Source organism: Arvicola amphibius, chromosome 2 (genome assembly GCF_903992535.2).
Source record: "Arvicola amphibius chromosome 2, mArvAmp1.2, whole genome shotgun sequence".
Taxonomy (NCBI): Eukaryota; Metazoa; Chordata; class Mammalia; order Rodentia; family Cricetidae; genus Arvicola; species Arvicola amphibius.
The window spans coordinates 132,802,310-132,825,795 of NC_052048.2; the positions used below are offsets into that span (position 1 = coordinate 132,802,310).

Below are 23,486 nucleotides of genomic sequence, written 5' to 3' on the forward strand. Positions count from 1 at the left end.
AAATGTTTTAGAATGAGAAGCAAGCAAGAAATACTCTCTATATCTTCACTTTATGAACTATTAAAGAAAATGAAGAAAAACAGAAACTAAGGGAAGCTGGGTTGGTCAGGGTTCTCCAGGGTTCACAACCCTCCTATCGCTGTGGCCCTTTAGTATAGTTCCTCATGCTGTGGTGATCTGCAACCATGGAATTATTTCATTGCTACTTCATCACTGTAATTTTGCTACCATTATGAATCATAATGTAAATATCTGATATGCAAGATATCTGATATATGACCCCCAAAAGGATCATGACCCACAGGTTGAGAACCACTGCTCCAGAGGCACAGAACACATTTACACACACATACGCATGTAATACACACATATGTATTTTAATAAATACTTTACATATACACACATGCATATATGGGTTTATTAGAATGACTTACAGACTGTGGTCCAGCTAGCCAACAATGGCTATCTATGAACAGAAGGTCCCAGAATATAGTAGTTGTTCAGTTTGTGAAGCTGGTCATCCCAGCTGTTCTTTAGTATATGCCAGAATTTCAAAGAGGGAGGCTCTGATGCCAGTGAAGGAATGGACTTGCCAATGAGAGCAAGGAGGCAAAGTTGAAAAGTTCCTCCTTCCATGAAGCTGCCACAAGAAAGTGTGACCCAGATAAGGCTGAACCTTCCCACCTTAAAAGAACTGGATTAGCCAGGTGGTGGTGGTGCACACCTTCAATCTCGGCACTCGGAAGGCAGAGGCAGGCAGATTTCTGTGAGTTCAAGGATAGCCTGGTCTACAGAGTAACTTCCAGGACAGCCAGGACTGTTATAAAGAGAAACCTTGTCTTGCAAAACAACAAACAAACAAAAAATCTGGATTAAAGGTGCATCTTCCCACTTCAGAAGATACGGATTAAAAGTAGGCCTTCCCATTTCAAATGATTCAATTAAGGAAAAAAATTCTCACAGGTGTACCCAGTCACTTGGGTTTTAGCTAATTCCAGATGTAGCCAAGTTGACAACTAGTGTATTAGCCATCCAGAGGCCAAGAACTCTTTGTAAGGTGGGTGTGACTGAGTCATCAATGGCCTCTGACATCATCAGTGACATGGGATTTTAGTGTGTTAGAGAATGCAGTGTGCCCTGCATTGAGTTGTGGTATGTGCTTATAAACAGACAGACGTGTGTACATGCTTTTCTGGGCGAGATCACCAGCAGGTTGAAAGATGGCAGGAGTTGGGAGTCACCTTTGCCAGGGGACATTCATCTAAAAGGGAAATGGTTGTTCATTAATAGTCTTGTCCCTTGGGTCTGAACAGTCCTGTCACTTTGCAGAAGCCTGTGGTGGGTGATGGGTTTCATGAGGGTGATAGGACGAGGAGACACAGACATGAGATAGTGAGCACTCCTATACAGATGTAAGCAGTCGGTAGAATCAGCGCTGCTCTCACCGGGAGCAAACCTGTGCCGATGGTAGAGCAGCAGCATTGTGCCTGGTACACGGGGGAGAGTGTTTTAGAGACTGAAAAAGGCATCCACATTTAAGGGCTCAGTTGTGGATTTCCCACAAGGGATAAAGAAAGCCCCCCCCCCTTTTCTTTCAACTAGGAACAACTGTTGGGGAACTGGCATACTTTCTCTCTGAGCTATAGAAATAGGACAGTCATCCTGTTATGCCGGCATGGGATAGGGCTTTAATTAGAGAACTAATTTTTTTTTTTTTAGTGCTAAGGGTGGAACCTCTGGTCTTACACCTGTTACAAACTCTCTGTTACGTCTAGACCTTGTTCTTGATAGTTTTATTAAATTTTATTTGCTTCTTTAAGCTTTGTTATATGCAAGTAGTAAATTTCACTAATTTAGATTCATTATTTGTTATTCTTCACTTGAGAATTAAAAAATCAGCCTAGTTTTACATCATTTTTCTGCTTTTTTTTAAAACAACCCAGCTGGGTATGGTGGCGCACGCCTTTAGTCCCAGCCCTCAGGAGGCAGAGGAAGGCAGATCTCTGTGAGCTCGAGGCCAGCCTGGTCCATAAATCTGTTATACAGAGAAACCCTGTCTTGAAAAACCAACCAACCAACCAACCAATCAGCCAACCGACCAACCAGAAACAACCCACTACTTAAACCAGTAACTCAAGAAATAATGAGTTACCTCATTATGCCTTCAGGTTTTGGATCTAGCTGTTGTTCTTCTCCTAAAACAAACACATTTCTTTCCCCCTTTTCTGTTTTGTGCCTTTCCTGATTAAAAAATTACCACTTTGACTCCATTAAACATGCCTTAGTAACTGAGTGAAATTGAAAAGAATACATTTTTGTGGGTGTGGCAGTCGTGTGACTCTCTGGTTATTATTTCCCTTTATGTTTTTTGATGAATTAGATGTAGACTTGTTGACATGGGTGTTGTATATGTAAGGTTGTGGTTATGATACTGTACATCTGTAACTATATGGCAGCTAAAGTCTCTAGTCCTTTTATTCTGTTAATGGCTATGAGTTGGTTACTCATTGTCTGGCTAGCTGTGACTACATTTAATGGTAGCAGAAACTTGATTAATAAGTGACTTAAATACATTGGGGTTTATGTTCCTCATGTAAAAATAAGTCCAAAGGCTGCTTAGTTCAATGTTGGTCCCACGTTCATGACCTGAGGATGTCATGAGACTCCAGTTCTTTCCATCTTCCTGTCCTGATGTATGGTAATAAGATGACTTCTCTGTCCTGGACTGAAGTGTTCATTCCAGGCAGAAAGAAGAGAGGTACCTCTAATAGGAAACCAAAACTTTCCCAGGAATTTACCCCAGAGTTACAGCGTGGACAGGTGTCAAGACCTTTAAAAAAAAAAACGTGTATATTCACAAGGACATGTGCTCAACTATGTTCACAGCAGCATTGTTTATCATAGCCAGAACCTGGAAACAACCTAAATGCCCCTTGACCAAAGAATGGATAAGGAAAATGTGGTACATTTCCACAATGGAGTACTACACAGCAGAAAAAAATAATGACATCTTGAAATTTGCAGGCAAATGGATGGAGCTAGAAAACATCATTTTGGGGGAGGTAACCCAGACACAGAAAGACAATTATCATGTACTCACTCATAAGTGGTTTTTAAACATAAAGGAAAGAAAACCAGCCTACAAATCACAATCCCAGAGAACCTGGACAATGAGAACCCTAAGAGAGACATACATGGATCTAATCTACATGGGAAGTAGAAAGTAGAAAAAGACAAGATCTCCTGAGTAAATTGGGAGTATGGGGACTATGAGAGAGGATAGAAGGGAGGGGAGCAGAGAAAATGTAGAGCTCAATAAAAATCAATAAAAAAAAAAAACTGGAAAAAAAACCTGTGCACATTGCCACAATAAATACAGGGTTCAGCCAGTGCGTGAGAGGGGAAGTAGACACTGTGTCGGTGCCTTGAGGTGTCTGCCACATCCCATACTGACCCTGTGTTCTGACTTAATGTGTAGTTGTGCTCCTGGTAGGAATAGCAACCAGCTTTTTAAAAATGGAGTCAACCGTGCTTTTCCCTCTTTTTAGAAGCTAAGCATCTCCGAGCTCATTGCAGTCCTTAATACTTGAGACTCAGCGCTCTGTGTAGGATAGCTCCACTTGCAAACAAGACGCCAGGCCCCATGCAGTTAGTTCTGATACAGGTATGACATCTCTAGATTGTTTATTTCAGTAAGGTTTGTCACATTTTCTCAAGCTAGAAATGTAGAGTAATCCTAACCTTGAAAGTTCTTTATTCTCTTATCCAATACATTGAAACATCTCCAGTTGATTCCTCTTTCCCATCCCGACCACCACTTCCTTACTTTTAGACTTGTTTGGGTATGGAGTAGAGGTCAGTTGGTAGGGTGCTTGCCTGACACACGTGAAGCTCTGGGCTCACTTCCTAGCACCACATAGACTATAACTGGAGCGGTGAAGGGAGGTAGAGGCAGGGCCACCAGAAGTACAAGGTCATTCTTGACTCCATAGTGAGTTCCACACCAACCTGGGCCATATGAAAAACAACAAATGCTGAAAACTAACTCTTAAAAATATATGTATGATTTATTTTTACTTTATGTTCATTGGTAGTTTGCCTGCGCGTATGTCTATGGTGAGGGTGTCAGATCCCCTGGAACTGGAGTTACAGCCAGGTGTGAGTCACCATGTGAGTGCTGGGAATTGAACCCAGGTCCTCTGGAAAAGAAGCCAGTGCTCTTAACCATTGAGCCATCTCTCCAGAACCACTGAAAACTTTCTTGACAATCCCTTTTTGTGACTTGTCATACTGCTGTCTTCTAATTTATGTGATTGTTTTGCTGAGAATTGAACCCAGGTTATGCAGGACGGGACAGTGCTCTGCCTTTGTATTCCTTCTGCTCCTTGTCTTGCTTTGTGTGTTAATGTTTCTCACGTATGAGTTAATATCTCTGCATTCCTCAACTTCTGGGAGAACTTTCAAATTTGCCTTTCCTTCTTCCTTTTCTAGCATTTATCCAACTGTCATTCTGCCCTATCAGTGATGTTTTTGGCTATGTGTATATCCTAGTCATTATTTTTCATGGTTTTTTGTTCATTTGGGAGGATACTATGTTGAACCTTGGCCTCATGCTTACTAAACAGGCACTCTTAATCCTGAGTTTGGCTCACCCCTGTGTGTGCTCTTGTTGCATAGTGACATTCCCTCTTTTAATATGTTTATTTAAAAGTTCTTAGTTCATTTGTTCTTCTCCTTCCCTCTGTCCTTTTTTCCCTCTGATTTTTAGGAACATGGTCTTTTTATGTAGCCATGGTTGGCTTTGAGCTTGCCATGTGAACCAGGATGGCTTCAAAGTTAGGGAACTTCTCCTGCCTCTAACTCGTACCTATTGAACTACAGGCAAATACCACCATACCCAGATACCACACCTAGCAGTGTTCCTGAAGTTGATATATACTGTCATGTCTGTTGACATTTTAAAAATAGTTTCTTTTTATCATTTACTAATATACCTTTAAATTCTTTTTTTGTTTTTTCAAAGGTTTGTTTGTTAATTTGTATTTTATGTATATGAATACTTTTCATGTACACCTGTACACCATTGTAGATGGTTGTGAGCCACCATGTGGTTGCTGGAAATTGAACTCAGGACCTCTAGAAGAGCAGAGCAGCCAGTGCTATTAACCACGGAGCCATTTTTCCAGCCTCTAAGTTATATCTTAAAGCAATGTAATTTGCTGAAATTTACTACAGAGTCAGATAGGTATGAATTTAAAACTTGATTTAACCATTGGCTGAAGTTCTAAGCAATACTTTCTTATTTGTTATTTTAAATAATTCTGTCTGAGCACATGTGCACATATATGACAGAGGTCTTGTTTCCTTGTCACACGGTTTTGACCTTCTGTTCTCCTCTCTTCTCCTGAGCTCTGGATGAGAAGAGGAATGACTGAGACAGGAGCTCTGTGCAAAGACCAACAAACAGTTACTAGGAACTCCCTTCCCATCTTCTTGGCCATCTTTCTGTAAAAACAGAATCATATTGTATCACAGTCTCTTGGGATAGAAGAATATAAATGGTGTATTAGTTGCTTTCCTCTGGCTGTGATAGACTACTCTGACAAAAACAAGTTAGGGAAGAAATGGTTTGTTTTGGCTTACAGCCCCAGAGTGGATAAGTCCTTCACAGGGGGACGGGCTGGCAGCAGGAGCCTGAGGCTGGCCTGGCAGTCAGGAAGCAGGGTGATCACATGTCATCTACATGTAAGAAGCAGAGAGGGTAGGGGAGGTGAGGCCAGCCCTAACCAACAATCTAAACATCTGTCCTTACACCCACAGGTAAGTGTGGTCTTTACCCACCCCTTATCAAGGAAACTTCACATTGCTACACACAGAGACTAGTATAGAAAACCACAACCAGTCAAAATGCAGAGTTGTGGAACCCAGTCCTAGTGACTACATTTATAAAACACTGGTACCAAAGGCTCAAGGAACACTGCGGGAGAGGGCATGGAAAGATTGTAAAGAGCCAGGGATCAGGGAGTTTGCTGTGAGATTGTGTTTCCTCGGACTGTCAGAAGCTACACCCTTAAAGTCTCATTGACAAGACCACCCAAATGTGAGCTGAATATTGACCAATAGATATGCCAAAGTGCACAGGGAAGAACCCACGGGACCTCAGCTCTACCCAAAGAACTCCAGGCAACTAAGGAATGCGGAGAGTGGGAGAAATAGTCTTCCCCAGGGAAGAGCACACCAACTGGTTATCCAGTTCCCTGAAAACATGCATACATACAAGGAACAGACTGAGCAGGTTGATTTAAGAGGGTGTGTGTGTGTGTGTTACTGAAAACATACGTACAAGGAACACTATATAGACTGAGCAAGTTGTATTCAGAGGGTGTGTGTGTGTGTGTGTGTGTGTGTGTGTGTGTGTGTATTACTGAAAACATACATACAAGGAACACTATACAGACTGAGCAGGTTGTATTCAGAGGGTGTGTGTGTGTGTGTGTGTGTATTACTGAAAACATATGTACAAGGAACACTATACAGACTGAACAGGTTGTATTCAGAGGGTGTGTGTGTGATTACTGAAATTATACATACAAGGAATACTATACAGACTGAGCAAGTTGTATTCAGAGGGTGTGTGTGTGTGTGTGTGTGTGTGTATTACTGAAATTATACATACAAGGAACACTATACAGACTGAGCAGGTTGTATTCAGAGGGTGTGTGTGTGTATTACTGAAAACATACGTACAAGGAACACTATACAGACTGAGCAGGTTGTATTCAGGGTATGTGTGCATGTGTGTGTATGTGTATGTGATACCAATTTTAAAAAAAGGTCATGAGCCAGGTGGTGTGGCGCACACCTTTAATCCCAGCACTTAGGAGGCGGAGGCAGATGGATCTCTATGAGTTCGAGGCCAGTGTGGTCTACAAAGCAAGATCCAGGACAGCTAGGACTGTTACACAGAGAAATCTTGTCTTCAAAAACCAAAACCAAACCAAACCAAAAAAAAAAAAAACCTCAAGACCTTGAATTTAAAAGAGAGCACGGGGTATGGAGTATGTATGTATTCAAGAGGACGGGAGAAATGTAATTATATTATAATCCAAAAAAAAAAAGTGAGGCCAGGCTCATCATCGTGCCTGCTCTTAGTGACATGCTTCCTACAACAAATATGTGTCCTAAAAGTCTCATAATGTTTTCAAATAGCATCACCAGCTAGGGACTAAGTGTTTGGTACATGAGCCTGTGGGGGACATTTCTCATTCAGTCAACAATATATGGGCCATTAGCTTTTAAAATGTTTTAACTGAAGTAGAATCATATCACTTAGACCTCCCTCTTTCCTCCTTCCAGTCCCTCCCATGTGCCTCTCAACTTTCACGCTGATAGCCTTTTTTCTATGATTATTACTGTTATGTGCATATGTAAATATATGCGATTGCTCAAATATATAAATGCAACCTGCTTTGTTTTTTCCGTGTATGTGGTTTCAGGGCTGACCACTTTGCATTGGACAACCAATAAGGGGACTCCTCTCTGGGAGGAGCTAATTCTCCCAACAGTCATTAGCTGTCTGTAGTTCTTTTCTAGGGGTAGGACCCCGTGAAATTTCCCACCTTCCATGTTGTTATGCCCACTGATGTTGCTATTGTTCTGGTCTTATTCATACAGCCATTTTTAGGAGAGACTGTCTCACTGCGAACTTTCTCGAATTCTGGCTCATCAGCGCTTGCTTGTTTTAGGAAACAGGGTCTCGTATCATTCAGTCTGGTCTGAAAACTGCTGTGTACTTTCTGCCTCTGCCGCCTAAGTGCTGTGTGTGTCTTATAAACAGGTACTAAGGAGTAAAACATGCTGCTTCAAATTTTCTCACAACGGTGGGTTGCATAAATTAAAAACTAATTATCCTTCAGTTATGTGAATGTAGAAAGTTGCGAGGTGAGGGCTGGAGAGATGGCTCAGCAGTTAAGAGAACTTGCTGCTCTTGTAGAGACCTGGATTTGATTTTCACCCCTTATGACGGGCACCTCACAGCTGCCTGTAACTCCAGCTCCAGGTGATCCATTACCCTCTGCTGGCTTCTGTGGGTACTGCAACCCCATCCCCCATTGAAAAATTATTTGAAAAGGTGAGTTTGGCATACATGAGTGGTTATTCCACTTAATGTTTAGGTAAAATTGTAAGTGGGTAGGATTGAGGGACCTTGTGAGCAAAGTAACTACACAGCATTAAAGAGGATGAGAATAATTTGAACATTAACTAAAACTTGTAACTTTATGGTTCTTCTGAATGATGCGTGTTTAATGGTACAGAAATAGCATAGAGCCATGTGTAATTTTTAAGAGATGATCCATTTTCTTATAGTTTGCCTTTATTTACTTTTGTTCCTAAAGACATTTTCTCCCAGATGTCAGATTCCAATGGCTTGATGATATTTGGCAAGCTTGACCAGTTTCTGAAGGAAGCCCTAAAGCTCCCTACAGCTGTCTTTGAAGGCCCATCCTTTGGTTACACGGAACACGCAGTCCGCACCTGTTTTCCACAACAGGTAAGGACCACTGACAGAGCCTTGGGCTACAGGGCCACCGTCTTCTACCCGATTCCCCAGGTGGCTTCCAGCAGGCAGGGGAGGGGGCCAAAGTTCACCAGAGGATTCTTGTTCTCAGGTAAGGTAATACTGGATGTCTTTTAAAGAAAAGGGTTTTTAAGTTTTTCATTATTGTGACTGAATGTATGTTTCTTCTTCTGTTTAAGTAAGGTTCTTTAATTGTAAGTAGGGGATTTTGACCTAAAGCCGTAGCGATCTTGGTCACTGCTTCCTTCACGGCGCTCACCTGCCCCTGCAGAGTGCACAGACCTTGCTTGTGACATGGTCAGAAGTTTGGCTGCTTTTCCTGGTTTTTACCTAGAGATTGGTATGAGTGATGAGCGTGTTCCTGAATTTAACTCTGCCTCAGAGACTGGGATAGAGTAGATACTCATAACTCAAGGTAGAGAACAGATAAAAGAATTGTAATACTGTGTGTAGAAAGTTAGGAGAAACAGAAAATTAAGGGGAAAAAAATCTGTTTTAAAACCAATAGAAAAAAGTTATCTTCCTAGAACATGCTTTTTTTTAATTTTAGTTTTATTTTATGTGCATTAGTGTTTTACCTGCATGCATGTCTGCGTGAAGGTGTCAGATCCCCTGGAACTGGAGTTACCAACAGTTGTGAGTTGCCACGTTGGTGCTGGGAATTGAACCTGGGTCCTTAGTCCCCTTAACCATTTAACCTCCATCCCCCAGAAGATAACTTCTCAATTACCAAAGGAAACAGTAGCTTTATGGTTGGAAAACTATACCCGACAGGAGACGTGACTTCGGCTCAGCCATCAGTCATATCACCAGTAAAGGGAGACACTGACAACTGAGCGGGCAGAGACGCGCGGCTCCCCTGCTCAGACCTTTCTCTGAGATGCACAACTGGAACGGAGTGCCGTGGAAATGTCCACGTATGAGTGCACACTAACTTGCACAGACTTTCCTTGGTCAGTTGTATTTTCTGTCACTGGTATAATGGCAGTCAGCCCCAGCGTTTAGCATATTAAAGCATCTGCATTCTCGGTATGTTCTAATAAGACCTAGCATGCATTACCCCCCAATATACATCTTCAAATGTAGGGAGGCTCTCTAAGCTCCTGCAGATGCTAAATCCCCTTCCTGGGTGAAGGCAGTGATGACAGGGTGCCAGGCCCACAGATGGCTCTCCTGGGTTAGCGTGCCTTCCTGCTGCTGCCTGCAGCTGTTGCTCTGAGCACTGTTTCCACAGCTGACTGCCCACACAGCACTTCAGAGCTGTCTCTCAGGCGATATGCACATGGCTCTTACACGAGATGCTTCCTGAGGCCAGGTTGGACCCTCATTTAGTTCTGGGATGCTGCTTTTGAGTAAAATGGTGGCAGGATCGAGGAGAGAAGTTTATAATAAAGTACCAGTGAAGAATGGTATCTTTCAAGTGGGTGACGGGCACTAGCCCTAAAGTATTCTTTGACTTAATTGTGGTTTAAAGACTATGACAAGAATCTGATATTGGGGGCTGGAGAGATGGTTCAGAGGGTAAGAACACTGGCTGCTCTTCCAGAGGTTCTGAGTTCAATTCCCAGCAACCACATGGTGTCTCACAACCATCTGTAATGAGGTCTGGTGCCTTCCTTGCCAGCAGTACATTGTATGCTTAAGAATAAATAAATCTTTTTAAAAAAGAATCTGATATTGGAGTCATAATTGAGACTGTTGAAGGAGCTTTATAAATTGTAATTGCTAATTCAGAGACTACTACAAGGTTTCTGTAGATTACCTGAGAAGTGCTCATTGTGAGATGTCTGAGCACACAGCCTGCTTATTGATTTTTTCACCTGCTTCAGATTCCTAAAAAATAAAATCAGCTGGATGTGGTGGCACACGCCTTTAATCCCAGCACCTGGGAGGCGGAGGCAGGTGGACCTCTGTGAATTAGAGGCCAGCCTGGGCTACAGAGTGAGTTCCAGGACAGCCAGGGCTATGTAGAGAGATCCTGTCTCCAAACCACCACCCCCCCCAAAAAAAAACATAATTTAGACACATGCATTATATAAACAGTAGCATATTTATGTCAGAATGACTGTGACAGATGTTTTTGCACAATGAAAAGTATCTTTAAGACTATGAAAGGCAGCATGAGAGAGAAATTTGATAGTGTGCACTTGTCCTCACATCTTTATAACTTGTATTTGTGTTCTACTGAAATTTGTTTGGTGAGGCTGTCCTTTTAAACTGAAAAAACCTTTCAGCTGTCAAACTACATCAGAGACCTTTGAGAAGGATAAACTTTTACTTGAGTTATTGATTAAAAAACGACAGAGAACTTTGGCACCTAGAGCTACTCTTCAGGGTTCTCCATGGTCACTGAGGGTCGTATTTGCCTTTTGCTGTTTAATACAGGGCCTGTCAGGCTCCAGAAGGTCCTGTGGGCTAAGAAGTCTGTAGGAAGACAAGCCTACCTTGACCTGAGCAGCTAGGCTGTCAATTCCAGCAGTTCTGTCCACTGTCTGGAGATCTTCAGTTTAGATGAAAGGCAGTTTTTCCCAGTGGTCAGCACGTGGCAGTTGTAGCAAATTGCAGATGGATGTTGTTCTGGGCCCATTTGTCTTCTGTCTTTGGAGAAAGTAGAGAGCTGCTGCTAGGAGCCAACCTGTCTCTTTTTGTTATGTAAAGTCTTTTAATAATTAAATATTTAAATGCCATATTCCCCAGATCTCTGAGCAGTTGAGGGCTGTTTACTGGGTATAGATGAGTTATAACTATAGTATAGAATCTGCCTGGAGAGGTGAGTCTGAGCTTGACTGTTCTGGCTCTCAACTTAACAGGTAAAGCAGGATTGGATTAAATATAAAGTATTTTTGTAAGAGACTTAAAAGTACATACCAGTTTAAAACATGAGACTTACTGCTTTGTAGTCTGGAATAAGCTACAATGAACAGACAATTATAACATTTAACAGTAAACATAGGTGCATGTAAGTTACACACACACACACACACACACACACACACACACACACGAGTGAATAGGAATTAGTCCAAGTGGATGCTTTGGTGGGCCCTACCAAAGGCATGCCACTGCACAAAACACACATGCACCAGAGTCAGCATGGGGAACCAGGCAAGGATACCTCAGTAAAGATGGTGAGACTTGGTCACCTGACCTGGCCATCAGTTAAGATGGTGGTAAGGTCAGGCTGGAGATGGCTCAGCCATTAAAGGCTAGGAACACAACCAAAAATATAAGATGGTGGTAAGGTCACCTGACCTCAGTCAAAATGGCAGCAGTCACATGTTGTATGGAAAGCCACATCTTTTGAGCCGCAGGAGTTTTAAACCTAATAACAAGAGATACCTGAGATAGAGGTGTGATCCTTCCTGTCGCTGAGCTGCCGTGCCACAAAAGCTGTGGTGGGGAACAAAGGCTGGAATTGAAAACAGCTGTCTTATGGCTCCGACCAATCTTGTCGGCAGCGGTAGAGGTGGCAGGGACAGTTTGAGGAAAAACAGAGCCAGCGGGACACCGGTGGAGCATTTACAGGCAGGTGACTGATAGTTTGAGGGCTTATACCATAACTGAAAACGTGAAAACACCACAGGGCCATAGAAGAGCGTCCCCTCTCTGTAGGCAGGGTGTGAACTGACTGTGACACTGGAAAGCCAATAGGAAGATGTCTCTTCTCTGTAGGCGGGGTGTTGACGCTAGAGAGGCTAGAGGCCGCTCCGAATGGTCTCTCACGGAGGGGACCACTTACGAGTGGTCCAAAAGAAAAGAAAAGAAAAAGAAAGGAGAAAGAAAAATCCGAGGGACTCTGGGCCCCAAATCGAATGCACCACACAGCGTGTGCAGTGCTAGCGCAGGAGGACCAACCCTGGGTTGTCCGGTCACGTTTTTTAGCTATGGAAAGCAACCAGAGGTGAATGTCAGCGAAAGGCTCAGCCGTAACTGTGAAGGCTGTGGTTGGCTGACTGGAAGGGGAAAACTCACCACCAAGCTGCTGGTGCGCAGAGGTCGGCGTTCGGGCAGATAGAACCCAGAGCTGTTGTGAAGAAGCCTGGTTCCCGAGCCCAGGGCTCCACGCGTCCTCACTGGCCGGTCTGCGGGTGGGAGGGAACACGGAGAGATCTTGGCCAAGTCCCAAGCACCAATTTTATCCTCCTCAAAGATCTCTATGCAGTTTGACAGCTGAGAGGTTTTGTCAGTTTAAAAGGACAACCTCCCCACACAAATTTCAGCAAAATACAAATACAAGTTATTAAGGTGTGTACCTGTAAGTTATAAAGGTGTGAGGACCAGTGCACGCTATCAAATTTCTCTCACACTGCCTTTATAGATACTTGTCATTATGCAAAAATATCTGTCACAGTCATTCTGATATAAATATACTACCGTTTAAAACTTATATTTTCACAAACCCAAATAATTCTTGTGAGTTCCAGGGAGCTGAATTGAAGGATCCGCCTTAAACAGGTCAGATTCTTCTCAATTCTCTGTTCCTAATTTTTTTTTTCCTAATCTTAACTACCCCCACTCCACTGAGGCAGGCAGATCTTCCTTCTGCTTCCAGCCTGAGTTCCTTCCTTTCCATCTCTCTCCCAAAGAGGCAGCTGCTGCTGTGGCTCCTCTTCCCTCCCCCCTTTCTCTCTCTCTCTCTCTCTCTCTCTCTCTCTCTCTCTCTCTCTCTCTCTCTCTCTCTCTCTCTCTCTCTCTCTGCCTCTTTCTCCTTGTCTCCCTTCTCCCTCCCTTCCTCTCCTCTTCTCCTCTTCCCTTCCATAACCCAGTAAATAAATATCCAACCTCACTCTGCATGGGGTGCCTATCTGTCTTGGTCTCTCACCCACCACACTCCCTGCCTGCGATCCGCTGCCCCTCATGGCCCACGGGCCATTTTATTTTTGCCATCACAGAAAGAGTGGATGTCCAGCTTTTAAACATTGTACCTTGACACGGTTTCTACAGATGTGTTGGGCACAGACTGGGCATGCCTGAAGAGATCCATGAGCTGCTTCCCTTTCTGCAGCATTGTGATGACGGAACTGTAGCTGCAGGTGACAGGGCAGTGATAATTTCCTCCTGCTAAAGTACAAGGTTATGAAATTATGATTCAGTGTTTAGTTGGATAGGACTGATCCTTATAGGAAAATGTTTCCCTTATGAAGAGGGAACGAAGTGTAGGATGTAAGCCTTAACATTTTTTTTTTTTGACTGATTCTTAGCAGTCGTAAGCAAACAAAAACAAGCTGAATTTAGAGGCTTAAAAGTTACTGAAAATAAACAGGAAATGAATTTAAAGGTCTCCCCAATTTTCTAGATTTCCAAGTTTTGGAGGAAGATTGAATTTTTTCTTTGGAAAATTTGCCCTTTGTGTGCTTACTGATTTTCTAGGTCTTAGTGCTGACTTTAGCTTGAGGAGTTGTCTACCCCACTGGAGGTTTTAGAGCGGATGTCTGTGTGGGAAGGGGACTGTGAACATCAGAGTGGAGGGAGGGTGGAAGGAAAGAAGGTACAACATACAACATGGCTGTCAGTGTCTGCAGACACCGTGCCAATGTGTAGAAGAGGTGGGAATATGGAGAGAGGGGTGGCATTTTTGTTGATTAGTTTTCAAAATAGTGAGACTATTTTATCTATTGGAGCTACTTCCTGATTCAGTTTTATCTAACTGATCTCCTCTTCCTATATGCCAAAATGAATATTCTTTCTACTTAGAGACATTTTCTGGCTGTTCTGACCTTGCTTTCCTCGATGACGAATAAACTTCGGCAAGAATTACCAGGCATGTGCATATTTGTTTTACTCTGTACACATTTTAGTCAAGGGATTTCATGGTTTCCTCCAGCAGCCCTTCAACTAGGTAATTTCTGTAGATGAGTGCACTGTTTTGTTGACCTAAGGACTTACCTTCACATGTCTTCTCTGGTGTTGAGCTATGTCACATGACCAATAGCGTCTTAGTTTGTTTTGGGTAGGCAGTGGTTGTAATGGGTTGTCATTTCCTGCACATGTGAGAACTTGGGCAGGACTGTTCATATTGACATTGCCACTGCGTTAGATCCACTTTTGGCTCTATGCTTGTCATTTCAGTGTTCTCAAAAATGTGCACTGTGCCCTGTGTCACTGCAAACACAGGAAGATGTGAACACAGAACAGAGGAGAATAAATTGGATAACTATCACATTTATTTTGCAAAGCAACAATTAGATATTTATAGTATCTTGTTTTAGAGAGGATATCTACAAAGAGATGAAACTAGATTATAAATTTTTTTGTTACCAAATATTAGTGACGTCTCAGAGTTTCTGTTGCTTCAGTGGAACACCATAACAAAAAAGCAGTTTGGAGAGAAAAGGGTTTATTTGGCTTACGCTTCCATATTGCAGTTCATCATCCGAAGGAAGTCAGGGCAGGAACTCAAACAGGGTAGGAACCTGGAGGCAGGAGCTGATGTGGAAGCCATGGAGGGTGCTGCTTACAGGCTTGCTCCCCATGGCTTACTTCACCTGCTCCCTTAAAGAACCCAGAACCACCAGCCCAGGGATGGGTTGGGCCTTCTCCCATTGATCGCTAATAAGAAAATGCCTTATGGCAGGATCTTATGGAGGCTTTTTCTCAATTAAGTTTCTCTCCTTTCAGATAACTCACTAGCTCTGTCAAGTTGACATAAAACCAGCCAGGATAGGTGATGACCAAAGCACCGCAATGTAATTTCTTGTCACCTCAAGCAGTGCATTTGAAGGTAGCGAAAACCACTGAATCCTTTTGAGTAGATGAAAGACATTTTGCTTCGTTAAGAGCTGGGTGTGACTACTCACATGTAATGAGGAACTGCAGTTAATTAAGCCATTGAATCAGTTTAATTGGCTAAGTATTTTTCTTCCTTAGTGGTAGAAAAATATATATAATGATGTATCTTAGAAGTGATCTTCCAAGTGCATCTTAGATCAGATGAAATAGAGTGTATAAAATGGGTTTTATTATGAATGAGGCCATAGTAATGAGACCTGTCTCACTACCATTAATTAGACTGAGCAAAATTGCCGAGACCTAGAAGTGAAGTTTTGTTCTAGTTGGGTCTGCAGAGCAGGATGTCTTATTAAATGAGTCCTTAGAGATGACAGGTGGCTCCTCAGTTCTCTTTATTGAATTTGTTAGTGCCTGCTGCCTGTTTCCTATATCAAAGTCCCCTATTCGGTGATCTCTAGGTGTGGAAACAGATCCAGCTGCATTTGCCACGCATACCTGCCTGGGGCTGTGGGCAGGGCGCGAGGCTCCAACTGGGACTCTTGGGGTATTCGCTGGTAGCACAGTCTAGCAGGCATTCTCTTAGACCCTGGGTACTGTTCCTGCACTGCTGCTTTGTAGTTTTCTAGGCTTTATGGAAAGCAGGAAATGTCGTTACTTAGGACCTTGGCTTGCTGGTCTTTAGTGGATCAGTGGTCATCTGAAGAAGGCTGTTTAATCATAAGTTTGGTGTGAAATCATTTTCTAAATACAGCTGTAAGCTGGAGGAATGGCTCAGTTGGTAAAGAGCATGTCTTGCAAGCATGAAGCTCCCAAGTTTGATTCTCAGAATTCATGTAAAAGCATCTGGGTTTGATTGTAGTGTGCTTGGGATCCCAGCTCTGGGGAGGTAGCGAGACAGGAGGAACTTCTGGGCTCACCTGCCAGCTAATCTAGCTGAGTATGGTGAGCTTTAGCTGCAAAAAGAGAGCTTGTCTCAAATATCTCTCCTCTTTTGGAAAACAAAAAAACCTTTATGGATTGCTTTTTGTACCTTCTGATAAGGATTCTAGTGTGCCCTCTTGGCCCCCTGCCATCCCACCCTTAGCCTGTCTCTTTCATGGGCATTCCTGATACAAACCCTGCCACCAAGCCACGGCTGCTCCCTGGAGGCCCTTGCCAGTGTCCTGCTTGGTCTCTGCTGCTTTTGTTTGCATTTCTCTTGTTTTGAGTAACCCGCATTTGGGTGAGTGAAACTAAGCAAGGCTCTGGTCTTTGTGTATTTGTTAGCTTCCAGTGAAGTGCAAGCCTCTCTCCCACAAAGGCCTCTGGTTTCATGTCCACTCTTCTTTGATCTCTGAATCCTTCAATAGTCTGCATTCCCATGGTGTGTTTCATATAACTCAGGGTGCCTGAGGGAGGGACATCAGTCTCCAGCTTTGTATCTCCAGTGATAAGCAATACCACGCCTGGAAAATGAGCCGTGCTTACTAAATATTTAAATAATGGCTTAAAATCATGTATAAATGAGAAAATTAGCATTTTTGGTTTGAGTTCTTACTGATTAAAATTTATGGTTGTTTTTACACCTTCATTTCTATCCATATCACTCCATTAGTTTCTTAAGCGATGTAATTATTACAATGTGGAAAATATAGCATTTCAGACTTTTTAAAGCTTTTTTTATGACACTTCTTGCTGCTATGATAAAAAATATCTCTAAAAGTATGCTAGCCTCTACAGTTGTGTCATTACAAAATACTGTTTTTTCTGCTTTTGTTTTGTTTTTGTGGTATTGAAAATTGAACCCAGGGCCGGAGAGATGGCTCAGTGGTTAAGAGCACCTACTGTTCTTCCAGAGGTCCTGAGTTGAATTCCCAGCAACCACATGGTGGTTCACAAACCTCTGTAATGAGATATGGCGCCCTCTTTTGACCCACAGGCATACATGCAGGCAGAACACTGCATGCATAATCAATCAATCAATCAATCAATCAATCAATCTTTAAGTGGGCGAGAAGGATTGAACCCAGGTCTCCTGCACTCTACTATTGAGCCACATCCTCAGCTTTCAGATTGTTCTGATGTTTAAAGTCCAAATCTGTGATAGACAAGTTCTGTGTCCCGTGGTAATGGAAGGCTGCCTTTTAGCATTGGTTCCACAACACAAGTTGACGTATGTTGGCTTCTGCCAGTCTAAATATGCCTTTAACTCTATGCAGTTGTTAAAGCTAGCTAGCTAGTTTTGGGAGCCATCAAAATGGCTCAGCTGGTAAAACGCTTGCCACCTTAGCCTGGCAACCTGAGTTCAGTCCCCAGAGTCTGTGTAAGAGACGGAAGGAGAGGACTGACTCCACAGACCTTTCTTCTGCCCTTGTATACATGATAATAATAAATAAATACAGGTAATATTTTCCTCCAAAAACTCATAAAAATGCCATTTCAGACTAAATATCAAAAATTTCTTAAGTTATAAACTCAATGGGTGTGTTATTTATTCCAACGGTTACTTGTTTTTTATTTTATTTTTATTATTTTATGTGTATGGATGTTTTGCCTGTATGTATGTGAAGCCATCTGTCCAGCTACTCAGCAGTTATTTATTAAATGCCAGCTGTGTACAGACACTGCTGAGAATGCTGAACATATGGCTCCTAACCAGGCATCCTTAGTTGCTGCTGCTGTAGATGTTTTATTAGCAGGAATATGATGTCTGTCTCCCTCACAGGACAGCAGGACTGGTGATTGGAAGAACACTGGGCTCTGGCTGTCTCTGACTTGGGTTGGACGTGACCAGCCATTTAAATGCTTTGTTCCTTTTTCTTACTCTTAGTGGAGGAGGTCAAGACACCTAACAGCTACTTTTAGAGGCGGAATCATGCCTGTAGAGATGCATTTTCAATAGAAGTAGTGTGTGTATATTAAAATGTGTGTAATCGTGAGTGTGATAATATAAAATATTTTCCTGTAAAATCTTAGATGCAGTTCATTCCTACTTGGTTGGGAGAATCTTAAATTAATCTAGAGGTTTAAAGACACTTGCAAGATATAAAGTGTATTTGTTTTTTCTCTCTTCACAGAAGAAGATAATGCTGAATATGTTTTTAGACACCATGATGGCCGATCCTCCTCCCCAGTGCCTTGTCTGGCTACCTCTCATGCACAGGCTTGCCCATGTGGAGAATGGTGAGCATGCCTTGACCCTTTGTCCCTTAAGTCGCAGGGAGGAGGAAGCAGTTTGTGGTATTCTGAGCTATTATTGTGAAAAATTGAAATTGACATTTGTTGGCACGTCATCATTTGAACTTGTGACTTTTGTTTTCGGAAGAAGAGTTTTTATTTCATAACAAAAGCAGGAGTCTTGTCACTTACATAGGATTCTGAGGAATAATAAAACCTGGTTGGTATGGGCACATTTTTTTTTTTTCACCCTGAGATTGCTTGCATTTACCTTATGTGGTCAGGAGTTTCTTTTTTCTCCCCTTTTGGCTTATCAGAATCATAGCTTTAGAAAGTTAGTGCTCTGCAATATTAGCCACCCAAACTCTAGTCAAATTTGGGTCATGAAAACATTGCTAAGATAAAATTTAGTTCTGGACCTCTTGTCTTCTTTTTTTTCCCTTTATTTTTTTACTTATTTATTTTCTTTTTGTTTGTTTTTGTGTGTAGTATTTGTGTGTAGACTTAGCATGTGGAGGACATTGGGTGTCTTTCATTATCTTTTGAGACATACTCTCAGTGAAACCAGAACTTACCAACTGGCCAGATTCGGTATTGATATTATTTTGTCCCCTGTTCCCTCTTCTTCCTGGTCACCAGTCTTCCATCCTGTGGAGTGCTCCTACTGTCACTGCGAGAGCATGATGGGCTTCCGGTACCGATGCCAGCAGTGCCACAATTATCAGCTCTGCCAGAACTGCTTTTGGCGTGGCCATGCCAGTGGCACTCACAGCAACCAGCACCAGATGAAGGAGCATTCCTCTTGGGTAACTAACTGCTTGTCTCTGATTGTGTACTCTCAACTATTTACCTGGCTCGTGTGTAACAGTAAAAGTAATTGGTTTAGTGGCTTGCAAGTGCCCTGCCCAATACGGATGTGGTGTCAGGAAATCTTCATGTCAGCGTGGCTGCTGGGGTTGCGGTTGCATTGTTGCTCCTTCCTGGAATTTAAAATCAGACTGAGGTACAGGTGTTAGCTGCATTTAAAATGGCCCTTTGCAAAGTAAAAAAGTAAATTTCTTCTGATCTGAAAAATTACACAAAGGGGATCTTCCTAGCGTTTATTCCCTTGAGCCTTCAGTTGGGTTTGAAGCCCTTCTTTGAGTAGTTTCCCTCGCAGGCTGATGTGTTTATATGCTGCAGAAAAAGTGGCATGTAATACAGGAGTCACATATGTTCATCTTTTAGATTGGAGAGAGACTGTGTTTTATAACTGTTGCCACATTGCTCTTCTTACCTTCAAAAGTAGCTTTTAAATAGTACTTGGGTGATGGCCAAGCATGGTGGTGCACACCTTGAACCCCAGTACTGAGGGGGCAGAAGCAGAAAGATCTCTGAGTTACAGCCTGGTCTGCATAGTGAGATCCTGTCTTGAAACGAAGCAAATAAAACAAGCAAAAACCAACATTTGAGTTGAGATTGATATCTTCTCTTCCTGGTGTGTTTATAAATCATGTAATATGAGTCTCAAGTATTTTTTTTCACATCTTTTGATATTTCTAATTTTGTTGTTCACTTGTTTAACTAAATGGTAGAAGATTACAGAGCCAGAAGTATGGCTCCAGACCTGGGGTCTTACCCCGGTACCTACTGGACTGCAGATATTAAAAGACCTTAATAACTGGGTTTCCTCACCCCTTTATTTTTCCTAGAATTCAACCAAGGAAAAATAAATAAACCAACACCAGGGAATAGTTAAAGAAGGGAAAGAAAAATACCAAGTGTCAACCCCGTGCACACTTGACTGTATTGCCAGAACATGTGATGCTGTGTTAGAAACACAATCGTATCTGTCTCAGTTAAAGCTAACTACAAAACCTTGTTCACTGTCCACTTGTGCATTCCAGTGCTGTGTTTTGGTTTAAAGTCATTTAAAAAATTTTAAAATGAAAACCCTTCCAGTAATTTTAAAAAATATTATTTTTTTAGATTTTTTATGGTTTATTTATCTTTATTTTATGTGCATTGGTGTGAAGGTGTCAGATCCCTTGGAACTGGATCTTCAGACTATTGTGAGCTGCCATGTGGGTGCTCGGAATTGAACCTGGGTCCTCTGGAAGATCAGTCAGTGCTCTTAACTGCTGAGCCATCTCTCCAGCACCTAAAAAAAATATTATTAAATAAGATAACTTGATTTTCTTTTTTTCTTTCCCTATGTAAAGCACTATAGCCCACTATGCTAATTGGTTGATCAACTTGTCTTCTGTGGGTTTTAGTTTAGAGTCCTGCTTGAACTGGGCAGGTTTTGCTCCGTCACTTTTTATGGTGATTTGGTCTGCGGGCGTGTTTCTTGGGAGAATTTCACTTGAACGTTGGTTGGCGTGTGGGGAGCAAAGGGCTTCTAATCCCTTAGTTTGAACTTGCTTATTTACCCAGTTTATAATCTTTTCAAAAGTACAGATTTTGTGTTTATTTAAAGATCAGTAATTGAATACTGCTTTATGGTTTGCAAAAGAACCTTTCATATACTCTTTGAATTTTTTCTTTGAGTTACAGCATACATACAGAAAAGTACAAGCCAGGCATGGTGATTTATGCCTGTAACACCAGTACTTGGAAGGCCGAGGCAGGAGGATTACCATGAGTTCAGGCCAGCCTGTGTTAATACCTTATCTTTCACCACCAAACAAACAAACAAAAAAGGTGCAGAATCCATAAATAAATTTTTACTTATTTGATCTTCACAATGCTGTGAATATTTTCTTTTTAAATATTTCTCATTTTTTTATCTTTTCTGTATTTTTTCCTGCCTCATGAATTCCTTTATTTTTTATAGTAACTTAAGATTTTAAAAAATCTAGTATTATCAGCTTACATAGTTTTGAGTCTGAATTTTGATGGATTGCATGCCTGGGGCTGGCATGGGTACTGGCAGTTAGTATAGGTGTCTGTATAACTTGTTCTCAAAATTAAGAGTATGTGCATCAACCACGCCCTTTGAGGAGAATGTGGGTTAGTTTTGAGGCCCAATAAAGGAATTTCCATGTGACAAAGAGATAGATAATTGTTTTTGGTGAAATGATATTGAACCCAAGGCCTCCTTGTGCAGGGCAAGTGCTCTACTGCCGCATCCCAGCCGCTGTTATCGGTCTGATGGTGAGTTCTCGAATGTTTTCCACTGGGTCTGCACCAGAACTTGAAACGAATGCTTCTGTATTTGCAGGAACAGATTTTAGTTTGTTTGACTGGTTTGTTGAAGAAGTTACACAATAGATTCAATATATGCATGTTTTAGTGTTTGTAAGATTATTTTTATTTTCCCAAAGCCCCCATTTTAATGTTTCATCTAAGTAAAGATGTAGCAATTCAATGACTTTAGACCTCAGTGTATTTAATTTGCTTTTATTCCCCCTAAAAGTGCTGTATGGTAGTATACCCGATATCCCTCCTGTCCGAGCATCATTTGAAAGACATTTTGAGCACCTACGTATGTAGTTAGCATAGTGATACCTCCATGAACAAACCAGTCAAAGACTGTTGCCCTCTTGAAAATGTTTTAGAATATGAAAACCGTTGCGAGGGCTTGCGATGTTTCCATTTTCTTATTCTGTTGGGCATCTAGACTGCTTTCCACACCTCCTTCTCCAGCTTTATATGGGCGGAATACGTGACTAGTTCTCACCAGTGGAATGTGAACAGATGTGTGTCTTTCCCCAAGGCAGTTAATGATTAGACAGTCTTCTCTGCCCTCTTCTTTCTCACTTCAGAGGACTCCATTAGGATCCTGTGGAAAGTTAAACTGTGGAGAAAAAAAAAGTAACTGGACCTATCATGAATGGTGGGTAGAGAGAAGCATGTGCCAACCCCTTTGCCTGAGATGGGGGCAGGGTAAGAACTGTGTTCCCATTGCTGTTGAGGTTGACACAGGACTATTGGAGGTTCAAGGCTACCTTGAATAATTTAGCAAATGTCTGTCTCAAAATGAAATTTAAAACGTCTGGGGATATAGCTCAGTGTTAGAGAACTTGCCTGGTATTTACAAGTGGGTTCAGTTTCTAGCACACACACACACACACACACACACACACACACACACACACACACACACACCAAAACAAATAGAAAACCCCATGGTTTAAATAAAGATTTCATTCCATAGTGCTTAGTACTAGGAGTGCATAACTAGTAAAACCTTAAAAGTGTGTGGTGTTCATGCCTTTAATCCTAGCACTCAGGAAGCAGAGGCAGGTGGATCTCTGTGAGTTTGAGACCAGCCTGGTCTACAGAGTGAGTTCCAGGACAGCCAGAGCTACACAGAGAAACCCTGTCTTGAAAAAATAAAAACAAAATAAAAAAAGGGTGTGGTGTTGGCTTGAGACACCAATGAATGGATAAGTCAAGTGATGGAGTAGAAAGAAATCATGTGACATAACTGTAACCAAATTGGTAAATTTGTCATTAGGGGTACTTGAAAGCAGCTTCATACCAACTAAGCCCAGTGTTGGAAAGGATCACAGTGTGACTCTGTTGACAGTATAAGGTATTTCAGGAAAGAGATGGCTTCGGAAAGGATCGACTGGTTTTTAAGTAAAGAGTAAGAAAAAATTGAGAAAGCCCTGACAACTGGGGTGATGTAAGGAGAAAGAGGCTGTCTTAGATGGTGTCGAGTAAGAGATGAGTGTATTTATAAAGCCTAGTAGACTTAACGCAGTTGAAAAGACAAAGGGCCATCTGTAGAGGTTCTGAGTGAAGGGTTGAGGTCCATGGAATCTACATGAGGACCATTCTCACAGTGCCCCAAGAGATTCTTTTGTAAGACAAGTCAGGACCTTGTTTCATGTGGCTTCTAGGTGGCTCCTGTTAGTTGAAAGTAAGAGCCGTGAAAAATACGTCAGCCCAGGAAAGAACTAGTTCCTGGCCGCAGAACTAATGGGGAACAAGTAGATCAAAGGACCACTGTGTTTCTAAGGAGTCATGTTGGCAATGAATCCATGAGCCTGAACTGAAAAGATCTTTTTATTATTTGAGCTAGACAATCACTTTA

At 42.0% G+C, this 23,486-nt stretch overlaps 1 protein-coding gene across 5 annotated transcripts in view; it reads left to right on the plus strand.

The window, feature by feature from the left end:
* The window catches only part of Dtnb (dystrobrevin beta), a 195,196-nt gene that overhangs the window by 47,040 nt on the left and 124,670 nt on the right, over positions 1–23,486 (plus strand). For all 5 annotated transcript variants that reach the window (XR_005284272.1, XR_005284273.1, XR_005284274.1 and 2 more), the window contains exons 6-8: positions 8,397–8,551; positions 18,364–18,469; positions 19,103–19,269. Coding sequence is in view for 2 of the 5 variants with exons in the window: in XM_038318843.1 (XP_038174771.1) it covers positions 8,397–8,551; positions 18,364–18,469; positions 19,103–19,269 (428 nt within the window). In the remaining 3 variants the exon portion in view is untranslated. The remainder of the gene's footprint in view (positions 1–8,396; positions 8,552–18,363; positions 18,470–19,102; positions 19,270–23,486) is intronic.